Below are 16503 nucleotides of genomic sequence, written 5' to 3'. Positions count from 1 at the left end.
CATCTGATTGACCGCCAGGATCTGGAAGAAGAGTGGAGGAGATGGGGATCCCGACAGCCGGTAGTGGAGCCCTGGAGTCCTGCTGGCCAGCCCGATTGCACGCGGGACCCAGGTAAGCCAAAGGAGCAGTGGTTTTAGCTAGCCGAGCGTAGGTCGGGCTCAACGCCAGAGGAATTAATATTACAGAGCCATACTAATCCAACATGCATACAGACTGTTTCGGATTGGTTGATCCTCATCAGTTTCATCATCATGGCATGGATTAATGTGGCTCTATGAAGTAGGACTTGAAACACCCAGAGTTACAGAGAACCCAGCAAGCTCATGGTGAACCACAACTCCTAGGAGTGTGTAATTGACCCAAAAGCCTCTTTTACTAAAATGCTTTGGAAAACAAAAGTTTGCTTTCTTAAAACAGAAAGTATTTGCAATAATTCAGGTTTAAGTGAGCTCCGAGATTTCTCCCAGTGCATCACTGCTGAAATATACAAATCTCCCATTGTTGTCCCTGTGGATAGTTTGACCACAGGCATGGCAAGATGCTAAATATACTTGTGTCAATCATGTTGATGTGATAATGTCCCTTCATGTGCAACATGTACCCCCTGTGATTTTGATCTACACAGTGCTCCAATTAGCACCTGTACTATATGCCTGACATTCACAACTGGCTGAAATGATATCTGTGTAGCTCTTTTTCATTATTCACAACTTTATTACTCACTTGTGGCAAGAGCAGGATCACCCACTAGGCAACCTAGGCAGGTGCTTGAACAAGTGGGTATCCAGGGGACCACCTATCATCTTCTTTGACCTCTCTTCACTTAAGCTTACCAAAAGGACCACAAGGGGGCTCCAACTCTACTGCCTTGCCTAGGCCCCACTACATCTTAATCCATCTCTGCCCATGGCTGGACTTTGGAGTCATATTTCATCTTGTCTCTGATTAGGAGGCGCTCCTGTGCATGTGTGTACACATTTTTTGCAACCCCCAAGAAAATGTTTTCAGATCCTGATAGATGGTTAAATCTGTGTTCATGGACTGTTATCAATTACCAATTCATTTAGCTACATGGCTGATCATAAGCATTGTGAATGTTTGTTGGATTTTGATAGTATTGCCATGATCACATTGTACTTACAGTTTTATGGGACGAGTGTAATATATTGCAGTCCATGACATCGAGTTCCACATATTGAAGGAGCACATGTTATTAAGGAAAATTAGGGTCATTTAGGGAAACTGTATGCATATTTGTACATTCTTGATATTGTTTTGAATACATTATATTTAACTTTTTGAGGTCTTCTTTCTCCTATGTGCTCGCAAGATCCAGGTTCATTGTTCGAGGACCAGAGAAAGATCCTGGAGGTCCTAATAGGGTTTCATCATATTTTCTCTCCTGTCTGTGCAGAGGTTATCCATGGAACACCCATGAAGGAGCTCTATTTTGTATTTTTTTTATTTAAGAATTATTAAATGCACTATAATATGCACTGATAAGTATTTTTTATGCTATGGGTCGATATTTAGAGATAGCTAGTTCCTCAAGACAGTACTCTGTTGATGCCTGGTTGAATCCCCAAAACAGATGGCCTCACTTCTACCAGAGTCTGCTTCAAATAATGCCTACCTAGTCTCTGGTTGGTGCAGAATTTGTATAATGTTCTGCATTCAAGGGAGAGAAAGATTTAGGGGGATGAAGTGCCTGGAGTTTGTTACATAGCTCCCTTGTTCAAATCCTAGCCAGAACACTATCTGCACAGAGTTTGTATGTCCTCCCTGCATCTGCGTGGGTTTTCATCAGGCACTCCAGTTTCCCCCCATACCCCAAAAACATACAGATAAGCTAACTGACTTCCCCTAAATTGGTCCAAGATTGAAACTATGGAAGAGATTAAATTTTGTGCTCCTCTGAGGAACAGTTAATTATAAGACAATGGGCTTGATTCACAAAGCAGTACAAACTGTTTAGCACGGGTGTGCTAAACAGTTAGCACGTGAAGTGCCGTTCGCGGACTTTTGTGCACGCAAAGTGCCGCGATTCGCGCGATCACGGACTTTTGCGCGCGCAATTTGCCGTGATTTGCGCGAATTGCGGCACATTGTGCATGCAAAATTGCGTGTGCAAAAGTGCGCGAACGGCACTTCACGTGCTAACTGTTTACCACACCCGTGCTAAACAGTTTGCATGGCTTTGTGAATCAAGCCCAATGTGTACTCTGTAAAGTGCTGCTGTGTAAGATGTCGGTGCTATATACTGTAAATGCTAAATGCTAAATAAAATAATAATGCAAAGGCTGCACATTTTGCTAGTTCACATGTCAGTCCATAGGGGTGGGCAGCAGACAGTCCTTTACTCTAACCACAATTAAACATAAATAAATGAACTTGATATTACATCTCTTTATGTTAGTTCATACACTAACCAGTTTTACAGGTGACAATGCACAAGATTAAGAACTAGAGAGGAGAACCTTTCAGTACCTTGAAATAATTATTAAGTACTAGCTGGACGCCCGGCGTTGCCCGGGTATGTATTTGGCTAGTGTTGGCTCTGCCCACTTTTCCTAACCCTAACACACAATTACTTATTGACCAAGTATGTGAGCTTTGCAGTCTTTGGCATCAATAATTTGCAATGAAATAAACTTAATCTGATTGGATGTGGCTCCACCCCTTTTCTGAATTTTAACCCCAATCACCCAATTTCCAACTGTACCAGGTACAGGTGATTAACAGTGCAAGAATGGCAGCAATTAAATATTCCCCTTACAAATCAATAGGTGGATTTTGATTGGCTTTTATAGGCCCCACCCACTTTTCTGAATAATTATCCCAGTCACCCAGTGACCAACAGTGCAAAGTTTGAGAACCCTACCATTAACGGTGTAAGAATGGCTGCAGTTTACATTTGCGCAATGAAATTTGTATTTTTCTCCACCCACTTATTTCCTAACATTGTTCAGGTATGTATTTGGCTGGTGTTGGCTCCGCCTACTATTTCTAAGCCTAACACACAATTACTCAATAACCAAGTTTGTGAGCTTCAAGGTCTTTGGCATCAATAATTTGCATTGAGATTAAACAAATCTGATTGGCTGTTGTGGCTCCACCCCTTTGTCTGAATTTGAACCCCAGTCACCCAATGACCAACTGTACCAGGTTTAAGGCTTGTGCCAATAACAGTGCAAGAATGGTAGCAATTACATATTCCCCTTGAAAATCAATACGTAAATTTTGATTGGCTTTTGTAGGCTCCACCCACTTCTCTGAATATTAATCCTAGTCACCCAGTGACCAATTGTGCAAAGTTTGAGAACCCTACCATTAAAAGTGTAAGAATTGCTGCAGTTTACATTTTCTCAGTGAAATGTGTATTTGTCTCCGCCCACTGATGACCCGGCATTGCCTGATTATGTATTTGGCTGGTGTTGGCTGTGCCCACTTTTCCTAACCCTAACACACAATTAATCAATTACTCAATGACCAAGTTTGTGAGCTTTGCGGTCTTTGGCATCAATAACCTGCATTAAAATGAACTTGGAAGGATACAAAAGGTGACAAAACCGAGAGCCCAATATAGTGTAGTATGTCAAGAGAAAAGCACGTAATGTGAAAATATGAGAAAGTTATACTCACAAGTCTGGGTTACCACACAGGCAACCACTGACGGTGCAGGTGGGGAGAATTATCACCTGACCCCACTCAGGTATAAGAAGTCGCTTTCTGTAGATCGGAAGAAATGGGGATACACCCCTCCACCCAGGGTGGACTAGATATTCGAATAGCAGGTTGTAACAAAGGCGCCAAATTAGAATAAAATGGTTAAAAACCGTTTAAAAGGAGGGGAGTAGGTGGACGCCACCCTCAGGTATATATTGTACAGCCAACGAGTCGTTGTAAATAGACAATTAAATTTATTACAAGATCTCCAAGTATGCAATGCGTTTCACGGGTCAACCGCCCGCTTCATCAGGCAATCAAAATGTGGAGGTACACGATGCTGTGTTAGTCTCAGAGCCAAGCGCCTACTGTTAGGCGCTTGGCTCTGAGACTAAAACTCCTTTTAAACGGTTTTTAACCATTTTATTCTAATTTGGCGCCTCTGTTACAACCTGCTATTTGCATTAAAATGAAACAAATCATATTGGCTGTTTGTGGCTCCACCCCCTTTTATAAATTTAAACACCAGTCACCCAATGATCAACTGTACCAGGTTTGAGGCTTGTGCCATTAACAGTGCAAGAATGGCAGCAATGAAATATTACCCTGAAAAATAAATAGGTCATTTTTTATTGCCTTTTGTAGGCTCCACCCACTTTTCTGACCCCCAGTCACCCAGTAACCAACTGTGCAAAGTTTGAGAACCCTACCATTAACAGTGTAAGAATGGCTGCTGTTTACATTTTCCCAGTAAAATTTGTATTTGTCTCCGCCCACTTATGACCCGGCATTGCCCGCTTATGTATTTGGCTGGTGTTGGCTGTGCCCACTTTTCTAACCCTCACACACAATGAATCAATTACTCAATTACCAAGTTTGTGAGCTTTGCAGTGTTTGGCATCAATAATTTGCATTGGAATTAAACAAATCTAATTGGCTGTTTGTGGCTCCAACCCCTTTCTGAAATGGAACCCCAGTCACCCAATGATCAACTGTACCAGGTTTGAGGCTTGTGCCATTAACAGTGCAAGAATGGCAGCAATGTAAATATTCCCCTTGAAAATCAATAGGTTAATTTTGATTGGCTTTTATAGACTCCACCCACTTTTCTGAATATTAATCCCAGTCATGTCAGTGACCAACTGTGTCAAGTTTGAGAACCCTGCCATTAACAGTGTAAGAATGGCTGCAGTTTACATTTTCCAGTGAAATTTGTATTTGTCTCCGCCCCCTTTTTGGTTATGGGAATAAAAAGTATCCTATACTTTATTCCAGGTAATGTACTATATGTGTGCCAAATTTCATTCAAATCCGTTCAGCCATTTTTGCGTGATCGAGTAACAAACATCCAAACATCCAAACATCTAAACATCCAAACATTCAAACATCCGAAATTTCCCATTTATTATATTAGTAGGATGCCCATATTTCAAATATTGATGCTTCATGATACCTAAGCAGTATAATGTCACAAAAACTCTGCTGTTTAGGAACAATGCAAAAACCTTTTAGGAATTGTGGATGTTACTATGCAACAATGACCAGTACACAAGTTCAAAAATGGTTGCTGAATAAAAGCACCTATCTCTCTTTATTGGAGTAAATGTGAAGAACAGCGGACAGACACAAACAGGTGATATAATCAATCCCAAAAGGAGGATCTTTAAGAATTTCAGTACACATTTTAAAAAAACAGTAATAGGCTGCTGTGATAAATGTATCCAACTTAGATGGTTCCACCAAGTCTATTACTTCACTTTTAGGAGAGTCAAAATGAAGCTCACACCATGCATAGATTTTATAAAAACAATGTGGAGGACATGGGAAGGTGTAAATGATTTATCACTCACTAAGTAGGGGAAACAGCTCAGCTATGAGGAAGGTGCACTAGGTTTGGTGTGATATGCAGAGGCATAGCTAGGGTTTTCAGTGCCCGGGGACAAAGACGCCCCTATGTGGCCACGCATCAGAATGTGGTTGTGGTCATGGGTGGAGTCAAATGTACAAATGCTGTTTAGATAGCCAAATGTGCCCCTTTCCCCATTCAGACAGCCTGATGTGCTCTCCTTTAAATAGTAAGATGTGCCCCCTTTAGATAGCCAGATGTGCCCCGCTCTTAAAAGCCAGATATACTCCCCTTTAGATAGCCAGATGTGCCCCACTTATTCTGCTGCTGTTAACACTTCTGCACTTCTCTGCAGCAGGATGTAGAAAAGCAGGGGCACTTCGGGCAGCCAGCGAGCCACCTCTCATGCACATGGGGGTACAGTGGCAGTGCTTGAGCGTCCTCACAGTGCTGCACCTGGGGACATATGTCCCCCTTGCCCACCCATAGCTACGCCTCTGGTGATATGCTGTATGCTGGGAAAGGAACCCCTTAGCAATAGGGAGGCACTGCATGCCGCCTGCCAGAAAGGTATGTTCAATATATTTATTGCAAAAAGTACAGATAGACATTGTACAAAACCATCGGATGGTGGTTTGATGGGGCAAACTAGATCAGGAACCCAAGTTCCCATTGAGATTAGTGGGTTCATGAGACCTCTTTCTCACCATCTTGCAGCTGGAGACCCTGGCTGGCCTGTCCACTGTTTCTCTTTTGCATTTTCTCTGTGGACTGTCCATTACCTCTCCTCTGCTTCTCCGTCGACCACCTTCTCCACTGACACCACCGCCCTAATAGCATAGACTAGAGAGCAGGATGAGCTTGCTGGATTGCCCATTTAGCCCACCCATCCAACTCTATGCTCCGGTCACTGGTGAGGGAGCATAAGAAACTGAATGGGTGGATTGAGTGGTCAATCCCATCCAACCTGCCCACACAGTTCTCTATGCTTCAGGAGTTGGTGGTGTCAGCAGAGGAGAGGTGGCAGTTGGTTCATGGAGGTGATGAGGAGAGGATAATGATTGGCCCACGGACAAGCAACACTTCGCTGGATGGTTTCCAGACAGAGAAGAGGCAATGGGTTGTCTACATCCTTTGGAGGGATGGCAGACAGGCTGTTTGGGGAAGTGACATCAGTGGCTCCAGGATGGTCTGCCTTGGTGGGTGAAAGCAGCCAGGCCCAGCACAATTGTGGTGCTGTTTGGCAGGGTTAGCCAATTATTAGTATCAGGATTTACTGGACTCTGAACCCGCAAGAACCCCTTGAAAACTGGCTTACAGACTGACTGATTGGACCACAACGCAAGCAGTTTATTATTAATCAGGTACCCCCAATGAATCAGACCACTGCAAGTTCAATCCAACTAATTATACTAACACTAATTATATGCATTAAACAAAAACAGGAGGCTCAACAAGGGCTTTAATTCTTCTTGCATGAGGCTTTGAAGGGATAGGATTATAAATTCCTGCACCTTGTCCTTTTCTACTTCAAATGTTTATTGAAAAAGCCTGCTTACACTGCAAGGATAAATGAGTTGTGCTAAGCTTTAATTTCAAAGACATTTTTCAGTTGTAAGTCTTTGGGCGTAGTAATTTTCACTGGAAATACCACTGGGCCCAGATGGCTGTCAACACAACTGCATACACCAACAAAACTATAAGGTATGCTTGGAAAAGAAACTTATCAACAATGTAACCAATCTGAAGCCACACCATGGTGATAGGTTCATGGTCTTGATTTTTCAGATGCTCCCGGATAGACACAATTTCATTTCGTATGCTAAGAAGCAGCTCCTGGTCATGTGTCATTGGCAGTTGCTTCCTGTCATCCTCAGATTTTTCCTTCTTGTAATTTTCTATTTTCTCTGCAGGGGAAAAAAAAAGTAGGTCTTAAATGTGTTTTAAGTACCGTATATACTCGCATACAAGCCGAATTTTTGACCCCCAAAAAGGGGGTCAAAAGTTGGGGGGTCGACTAGTATGCAAGTCTTTTCCCGGCGGTCGGTGGTCCGCGCCCCCCCTCGCCGCGCCACCCCTCTCCGCGGCCGCCGCTGCTGCTATTACCTGTTTAGGCAGCGGCTTCCTAATCCCCGCTCTCATGCTTTGCGTATTCAAGTGTATCACAGCAGCGCACCCGGCGCTGCTGCTGTGACGATGCAGGGGGCAGGAAAGAGCGGTTCCCCTGGTAACGGCGATACACATCGCCGCTAAAGGGAGCCTCGCTCTTTCCTGCCCCCTGCATCGTCACAGCCGCAGCGCCGGGCGCACTGCTGTGATACACTTAATACGCAACGCATGAGAGCGGGGAACCCGGATTAGGAAGCCTCTGCCTAAACAGGTAATAGCAGCGGGGCCGCGGGGGGAGCGGGCAGCTATACTGGGCACTATATTGGCTATACTGGGAACTATACTAGCTATACTGGGAACTATACTAGCTATACTGGGTCACTGTCTACCAATACTGGGCACTTTACTAGCTATACTGGGCACTACCTACCTATATTGGGCACTATACTAGCTATACTGGGAACTATACTAGCTATACTGGGGCATTCCCTACCAATACTGGGCACTTTACTAGCTATACTGGGCACTATACTGGACACTACCTACCTATACTGGGCAGTATACTAGCTATACTGGGCACTATACTGGCTATACTGGGCACTATACTGGGCACTATACTGGCTATACTGGGCACTATACTAGCTATACTGGGCACTATACTAGCTATACTGGGCTCTATACTGGCTATACTGGGCACTATACTGGCTATACTGGGCACTATACTAGCTATACTGGGGCACTATACTAGCTATACTTGGGCACTACCTACCAATACTGGGCACTTTACTAGCTATACTGGGCACTATACTAGCTATACTGGGGCACTACCTACCAATACTGGGCACTATACTGGCTATACTGGGCACTATACTGGGAACTATATACGCTATACTGGGGCACTCCCTACCAATACTGGGCACTTTACTAGCTATACTGGGCACTATACTGGACACTACCTACCTATACTGGGCAGTATACTAGCTATACTGGGCACTATACTGGCTATACTGGGCACTATACTGGGCACTATACTGGCTATACTGGGCACTATACTAGCTATACTGGGCACTATACTAGCTATACTGGGCTCTATACTAGCTATACTGGGCACTATACTGGCTATACTGGGCACTATACTAGCTATACTGGGGCACTATACTAGCTATACTGGGGCACTACCTACCAATACTGGGCACTTTACTAGCTATACTGCGCACTATACTAGCTATACTGGGACACACTGGGGGGATCACGCGGCCTGCACCAATCAAGCATTTCCTACCCCCAGCTTATATGGGGGTCAATCATTTTTTCCTGTTTTTTCAGGTAAAAGTTGGGGGGTCGGCTTATATGCGGGTCGGCTTATATGCGGGTCGGCTTATATGCGAGTATATATGGTACTTTAAAGCGGTATAAAACCCTGACATAATATTCAATCAAAACATGTTTTCCTACTTTTTATATGCCATACGGTTATCATATTTGCATTTTGTGTATAAGTATAATTCAGTCATAAATTACAAGTTTCCAAAAGTACAGTTTTTTGCTTTGAGAGCTGACTTCGCATTTCATTCATAACAGGTTTTATTCATTATGTATTGAAGGCAGAAATTCTTTGAGTTTCTGTCTGTGTCCAGGAGCTTCTGCACAGTCAGAGAATGTGTCACATTCCTCACTTGTTACAATTAAGTAAACACAAGATAACATTATCTTGGATGCGTCCAGATTTCTCTGCACTGCACTTTCAAGTCCTGTGTGTAACCCTTTGAATGCTCTTCTAGTAAAAAAAAAATGCTGGTTGTGTACGATATGCTGTAAATAATTTTTTAGAGCAAAGAAGAAATGCTGGGTTTCATTCCGCTTTAAGTCAGAAAAAAACTAAATAGGTTTTATCCTAGGTTTTTTTTTCCTATGTACGCTAACTCCAGCAAAGATGGAATTTACTAAGAAACAGAAACCACTTTTATTTGACTGCTTACTATGTTAGATGACAACATGGACAATAACAGTATAAAGTCTGTGCACTGTGTGCTTTATTTGGAACACCGCAGAAGATGCACTTGCAAATCCTGTTACAGTGGAGAGCATGTTCATTGGATATCAGAGCCAGAAACTGGGGCAGGAGAGAGTGGTCAGCAGCACCACCCAATGTAACAAACCTGTTTCATCTACTGGTTCCGACTTGGTGACTATCTGGATCAGACTTCAACCTCAAGACATCATTCCCAGCCACTCACACATGTTGGGAAAAATGGCCCCTTGTCCTCCAGTTTAATGCTCATACCACAATTTCCAGCATCACTTGCCTTGGAAACACTTACGCCTACATTGGATCTTCCAAGCACATTTTAGCTGAATTTTTAGCAGTTTTTCCAAATACAAGATTTTTGAATCAGAATGATATTTATTGGCTAACTTAAAAGATTAAGAGTAAGCATTTGGCTGGGCAACCTTCATCAGACTCGAATCCTGTATGCTGACAAGTTGTTGGAACAGAAAGCTATATACACGCAACATCAAAAGGAATACACATTTTTTTTTGCTGCCTTAAGATGCCTCAAATGAAACAGAAACTCTAATTGGGGTGAGAGAGGATGTTAGCTGATGCTAATCTATGACTAATAGCAGGAGCGTAACTAGAAGCCACTGGGCCCCTCTGCGAAACTTTTGGATGGGCCCCCCCATTCCGAACCATACCCAGCAAAATGCTGGCAACCCCACCGCTCACAAAATAACCAAACAGAAATCATGACACAGGCATCCCCCCCCCCCCCCACACACACACACACCACAGAAATCAGACAGGCTCCACCAAAACAAAACAAAAATTATGCAGACACCCACCCCCCACAAAATGGAGATCACAAAAAACAGTATATTTCACTTACAAGTTCCCTGCAGCCTCAGCCTCTCTGGTCTTGTCCCTCGTGTCTCTCTCAGAAACACACATGCAGGAAGGCAGGGTCTCTCAATGGCGGCGGCAACATCATCCTCATATTCCTCCCAGCCTGCGCTGCATCAAAACAGTGTGGACAGCAGGAGGGGTTATGTCTGTCCGTCCTGCGTGCTTGCGAGGGTGGTGAAGGCGAGGTAGTGAAATGTCCAAGCCACCAGCCAGACCAGGAAGTATGTCTCCTGCTCCCAGGGCCTAGTGCCCGCCGCTGCACGCTATGGCTCCCTAGCAATGGCAGGTGGTGGACCCCGGGCCCCATCTCAGGTGTCAATATTTTCCTTTTCCGGGCCCCCTCTAAGGCTTCTTCTCTTCAGGGCCCACCTGTGCCTGCATTCCTTGCAGGCTCTATAGTTATGCCCCTGACTAATAGGTAAGACTGTTTACTAAATCCCTCACACAATTGGGATGCAGACTTTCACAGAGGCATCGTAAATTCCGAGTTCACAAGTTTAGCTACAAGCAGGGTGGATGCAATATTTGTCCAGGCTGAGAAAGAGTTATGGCATTAAATACCATCAACCTCATACCAGAAAAAAAACCTTAGTCTACAGCTTTGGACAAATGTATACATTTTGTCTTTGCTATTAATCTCTTTTTCGAGAGTTTGAAGCCATCCTTCAGGGCAGTGACACGAAGATCATGTAAGCTGTGTCCGTTGGAATGAAAGTGTGTTGCAACTGAGCTCCCAGTTGCTACACGTGCGTAAAGTCTTACCACACGATGGGAAGAGGCGAATGCAATACATTACATGCAATGCATTACGCTGTGCTCGGCACGTAATTCTGCTTACTGCAGTATATGACATACACCCAATAGATGCTGAAGAAATTCACTTCTATGTTCTGTTTGTGTTTGTTTTGGCAGATCACAGTGTCCTACTTAGCTCTTATCAGTAATGTGAATAGAGTGCAGGAGAGCTCTGCTGATGCAGCTCTGGCATAACGTTAACACTAAAGGTGGCCCCACAACATACAATTTTTAAAATATCTGTTTAAAGAATAGCAATCACTTTTTCTGACTGATTGTAACAATTCAAAAATCTGACCAATGTACCACACACCTATGTTAAATTTTTCCCCATTCATGAATAAAATATTTGAAAGCTCAGAAAAAATTGATTGGAACTGTACATCTTGATAAAGTTGGTCTGACTTTAAATCAAAAAAACTGGAAATTCAATCGGATTTATTGATCGAAAACAAAGAAAAGCTTTGACTTTTCAGGACAACTGATCTAAATTATCGTTTTGGTGAAAAATTGGATCTTTTAACTGCTTGCCGACCGCATCACACCGACGGGTGTGGCTGCGGCAGCAGCCCCAGGACCACCTAACACCGATCGGCATAAAGTCCTTGGGCTTCGTTTTGCAGGAGATCGTGCGCACGCTGCACGCGCATCTCCGCTTGGTAGGCGGAGCTCCGCTTCAGTCTCCCAGCGGCAAACGGAGACTGTTAGATGGCGAAATGGCCGTTTAACTAGCATGTATAGTCCTGCGATCTACAGCAGCGGCAGCAGCAGCGCTGTACTGGTGACAGCTGTGTGACACTGCTGTCTCCCTGGGGGACACAGGACAGGAGCAATCTGCTGTGATAGGCTGAAGCTTATCATAGCCGATCACTATGATTGGCTGAGTGGGGGAGGGAGGGAGAAATGGGTAGATAAATAATAAAAAAGTCAGAATTTATTACAAAAATAAAGAAGGAAATATTTATAAAAAAAACAAATGAAGCCTTGGGGGGGGGGGAGGGGGGGGGGAGGGGGCTGGGGCTTGTTGGGTTGGGATCAGACCCCACCAAAAGAGTGCTCTGTTGGTGGGCAGAGAAGGGGGGGGGGGGTCCCTTGTGCGCTGTGCTGTGCGTCCCTGCAGCTTGGCCTTAAAGCTGCAGTGGCCTATTTTACAAAAAATGGCCTAGTCTTTAGAGGGGGTAAAGCCTGTGCTCCTGAAGTGGTTATTTGTATGGTGTGTGGCCACCTTAAAGTGGATCCAAGATAAACTTTTACTCATACTTGTGTTCCTTTCATATAGTTTATAGGGCATTCCTCAAGTCAAACACTTTTTTTGTTTTGTTTTAACACTCTAATACCCTATAAACTAAACAAGCCTCGCCCACAGCTTTTAAGAGAGCCTTGGCACTCAGTCCCAGTTAGCAAGGGCTTATGGGAGCTCAGTCTGGGCAGGAGGAGGAGTAGGTGGTTACTAGCCAGAAATTTCAGAGGCAGAGGGAGGAGGAGGGAGTGACATTTTCCACAGGCTGAGAGCTGGAGATGCTATCAGCTTGCCTAAGTGTAGTGTGACAAACAGAACATGACTGCCCTCATTGTATCACAGCAATAAATAATCATACACTTTTTAAGCTGTTTGCAGCTAGATTTGCTGTGTAAACTATCTAAACTTTAGATAAGATATATAGACAATTTACTTGGTATAGCTAATTTTTCATCTCGGATCTGCTTTAAAGAGAACCCGAGGTGTGTTTAAAGAATGTTATCTGCATACAGAGGCTGGATCTGCCTATACAGCCCAGCTTCTGTTGCTATCCCAAACCCCACTAAGGTCCCCCTGCACTCTGCAATCCCTCATAAATCACAGCCGTGCTGTGAGGCCGTGTTTACATCTGTAGTGTCAGTCTCAGCTGCTCCCCCGCCTCCTTCATAGCTCCGGTCCCTGCCCCCGTCCCTTCCCTCCAATCAGCAGGGAGGGAAGGGATGCAGGCGGGGACCGGAGTTCTGCAGGAGGCGGGGAGAGCAGCAGACTGACACTATAGAGATAAACACAGCCAGCTCTGACAAGCTGTTTGTCAGCAGCGTTGCTGTGATTTATGAGGGATTGCAGAGTGCAGGGGGACCTTAGGGGGTTTTGGGATAGCAACAGAGGCTGGGCTGTATAGGCAGATCCAGCCTCTGTATGCAGATAATATTCTTCAAACCCACCTCGGGTTCTCTTTAAGGCTTAACCCTTTCAATGCTCCTTACAAGATTGAAAGCAAGTAAAACATTGTATTAGGATTTCCATAAATTGTAGTGAATATTTATTTTTTTTGTCCATAAAGGTTATCATGTAATATTGTGGCTAATCTTTTAGAGTAGAGATGAAGTTCTGCATTTAGTTCCAATTTAAGCCTTTAATTATATTTCTTCTTACCAGCGCTGTTCTCAGATCTCCCTGATTGGTCTGTATTGGGTGCCACCGGCTTCAAGCAAACGAGGAGAGACATTTTTTCGAACACCAGTTTCTTCAACCACATAGGAACTGTAGGAAGATGTTTCTGATTGTGGACGATTCGAACAATCAGAATGCTCTCCATTAAGCTGATAACCATCATTACTATACACATTATGAAATACACACCTAAACAAATAGGAAATTAGAAATTATTCATAGCTTCTTACAAGAGAAATATTGGTATTATAAAGAATGCACATTTTGAGATTAATTCAGTGTTTTTGGTGTAGCTCTTTTTGTATATTGCAGGGATTAATAACAAACTTTATTTCAGCGTAAATACTATGTTTTTATGTGCATATAAAACACAGTCATTGCACAATGTTTCTAACTGAAACTGATAGATAGGAGTGTCTGTTAGAGTTTGCTACTAGTCACTAGGGTAGTCCAGCTTTAGGAAGGTCTCTTGCCCTGTGATTACTCCTGAAGCAAGGAGAGGGTTTCTGCGCAGGTTCATGGACACAGTACTGTAGGGCACAGAGAGTACTGTTAAGATTGTAAAGAACTATGAGAATACCATTTTTGACTCTAAACTGTCTCCAGATAGAGATGTCGCGAATGGTTCCAGGCGAACTTGGGTGGTTCGCGTTCGCCAAGAGCAGGCGAACTTTTCCGGAAGTTCGATTCGCCCCATAATACTCTATTGAGCAGAACTTTGACCCTCTACATCACAGTCAGCAGGCACATTGTTGCCAATCAGACTGCACACACTCCTGGAGCCCCACCCCCCTTATAAAAGGCAAGGTCCTTGTGTCGTTTTACTCACTAGTCTGCCTGCACTAATTATTTAAGGGACAGCTGCTGACCGACTCTGCTAGGGAGAGTTTAGTTAGGCTCTTATAGGCTTGTTCCTAGCTAATTGTTATTACTTTCCTCCTCACTCCCTCCTCCCTCACTCACTCCCAGAGGGAGGAGGGTCTCATCTTGTCTCATCTTCCAGGAAATTGTAGAATTTCAAAAGACAGCTTATATACCTTGGCCAGGAATTGAACCCAGGTCTTGGCCTGGAATTAAACCCAGGTCTGAGTGCTTGGTAGTCAGCTCTCTTAACCGCTATACCACCACCAACACTACATGCTGAAGGCAGCCTAGCATGTACCATTATGATCTATCCTAGAGAAAAATTACCTTGCTTAAAGATTTGTAGGCTTTAAAAGCCAGCTTACATACCTTAGCCGGGAATTGAACCCAGGTCTTGGCTGGGATTTGAACCCAGGTCTGAGTGCTTGGTAGTCAGCGCTCTTAACCGCTATACCACCACCAACACTACATGCTGAAGGCAGCCTAGCATGTACCATTATGATCTATCCTAGAGAAAAATGACCTTGCTTAAAGATTTGTAGGCTTTTAAAAGCCCGCTTACATACCTTGGCCAGGAATAGAACCCTGGTCTTGGCCGGGAATTGAACCCAGGTCTGAGTGCATGATAGATAGCTCTCTTAACCGCTATACCACCACCAATACTACATTCTGAAACCAGCCTAGCATGTACCATTATGATATATCCTAGCGAAAAATGAGCTTGCTTAAGGATGTGTAGTATGTCAAAAGCCAATTCACATTGGCCAGGAATAGAACACAGTCTCTGTGGCACAATTGGTTAGCGTGTTTGGCTGTTAACTAAAAGGTTGGTGGTTCAACCCCACCCAGGCATGGCCTTGCCTTTTGTGTTCAACAGTTGTCCGAAGAGAACCCCAGATAGCCATGTAGATTCATCTCTCTCTCTCTCTCTCTCTAGTAGGGATGGTCACCGCTTTCCGCGGAATTGTATTTTCCACAATTTTGGGTGGAAATTGGTCATTCCATTCCGTTTGGTCGGAACGGAATTGCTTTTTCAATCCGGTAGAATAAACTGGCTTTTGAAATTCTACAATTCCCTGGAAGATGAGACCCTCCTCCCTCTGGGAGAAGGGAGTAAGGGAGGAGGCCTACACTGCCTGATGTTGTAAAGTAGTGTAGGCCTGTAATTGAACATTGAATGAGATTTGTGACCTTAAAATAGGGGTTTATCTGAAATATAAATTTTTTGCTGGGACTTTTGATGTGTATTTCACTCAATCATGTCTTCCTCCAGGTATTAGATCCCTTGAAACATGTTTTCCAGCCGGTAAAATTTTTTCTAAATTTTGAAGTCCGCCTCACCATTGAAGTCTATTGCAGTTCGCGAACTTTTCTGCGAACCGAACTTTCCTCGGAAGTTCGCGAACAGGGTTCGCGAACCGAAAATCAGAGGTTTGCGACATCACTATCTCCAGATTGAAATGGAATGACTATTCTAATAACAATAAGTTGAAGAAATATAATTTGTGCAGCTCCTGTTTATATTTGAGGCAATTCATTGGAAATATTACACTTTTCCTGTAAAGTGCACCCGAGGCAAATTAAATTAAAGAGAATCTGTAACTGAAAAAAACCCTCCCGGGGATACTAACCTCGGGAGGGGGAAGCCTCTGGATCCTAACAAGCCTTTCCCGCCCTCCCCCATGCCTCCATTCAAGCAACGGGACCCCCTGAAGTGTGGCGGGGTAAACATTTACCTTTTGTGTTTCTGCGGAGGCGCACTAGCGGCTCTTCATTGGGGTAAGGCTGAAATAGCCAAACCGGATCGTAACCGCTCTACTGTGCAGGTGTGAGTCCTTTGAGCCTCCGAAGTAGAATACAATCGGGCTCAGCTATTTCCGCTTAGCCCAAACGAAGAGCCGCTA

The 16503-nt window shown here is 44.0% G+C and overlaps 2 protein-coding genes across 2 annotated transcripts in view; both read right to left on the bottom strand.

Moving 5' to 3' along the window:
- The window catches only part of LOC137522155 (5-hydroxytryptamine receptor 3A-like), a 62780-nt gene extending 48885 nt beyond the window's left edge, over nucleotides 1–13895 (bottom strand). Inside the window, exons 1-2 of the mRNA XM_068242187.1 lie at nucleotides 13718–13895; nucleotides 7253–7420 (exon numbers count right to left, since the gene is read on the bottom strand). Coding sequence (XP_068098288.1) covers nucleotides 7253–7420; nucleotides 13718–13895 — 346 coding nt within the window. The remainder of the gene's footprint in view (nucleotides 1–7252; nucleotides 7421–13717) is intronic.
- The window catches only part of LOC137522732 (5-hydroxytryptamine receptor 3A-like), a 64965-nt gene continuing 55775 nt past the window's right edge, over nucleotides 7314–16503 (bottom strand). The window contains exons 6-7 of the mRNA XM_068242791.1: nucleotides 13718–13924; nucleotides 7314–7420 (exon numbers count right to left, since the gene is read on the bottom strand). The gene's annotated coding sequence lies outside the window, so the exon portion shown is untranslated. The remainder of the gene's footprint in view (nucleotides 7421–13717; nucleotides 13925–16503) is intronic.

Source organism: Hyperolius riggenbachi, chromosome 6 (assembly GCF_040937935.1).
Source record: "Hyperolius riggenbachi isolate aHypRig1 chromosome 6, aHypRig1.pri, whole genome shotgun sequence".
Lineage (NCBI taxonomy): Eukaryota > Metazoa > Chordata > Amphibia > Anura > Hyperoliidae > Hyperolius > Hyperolius riggenbachi.
The sequence above is the reverse complement of the archived record's forward strand: the minus strand, read 5'-3'. Positions and strand labels throughout refer to the sequence as shown.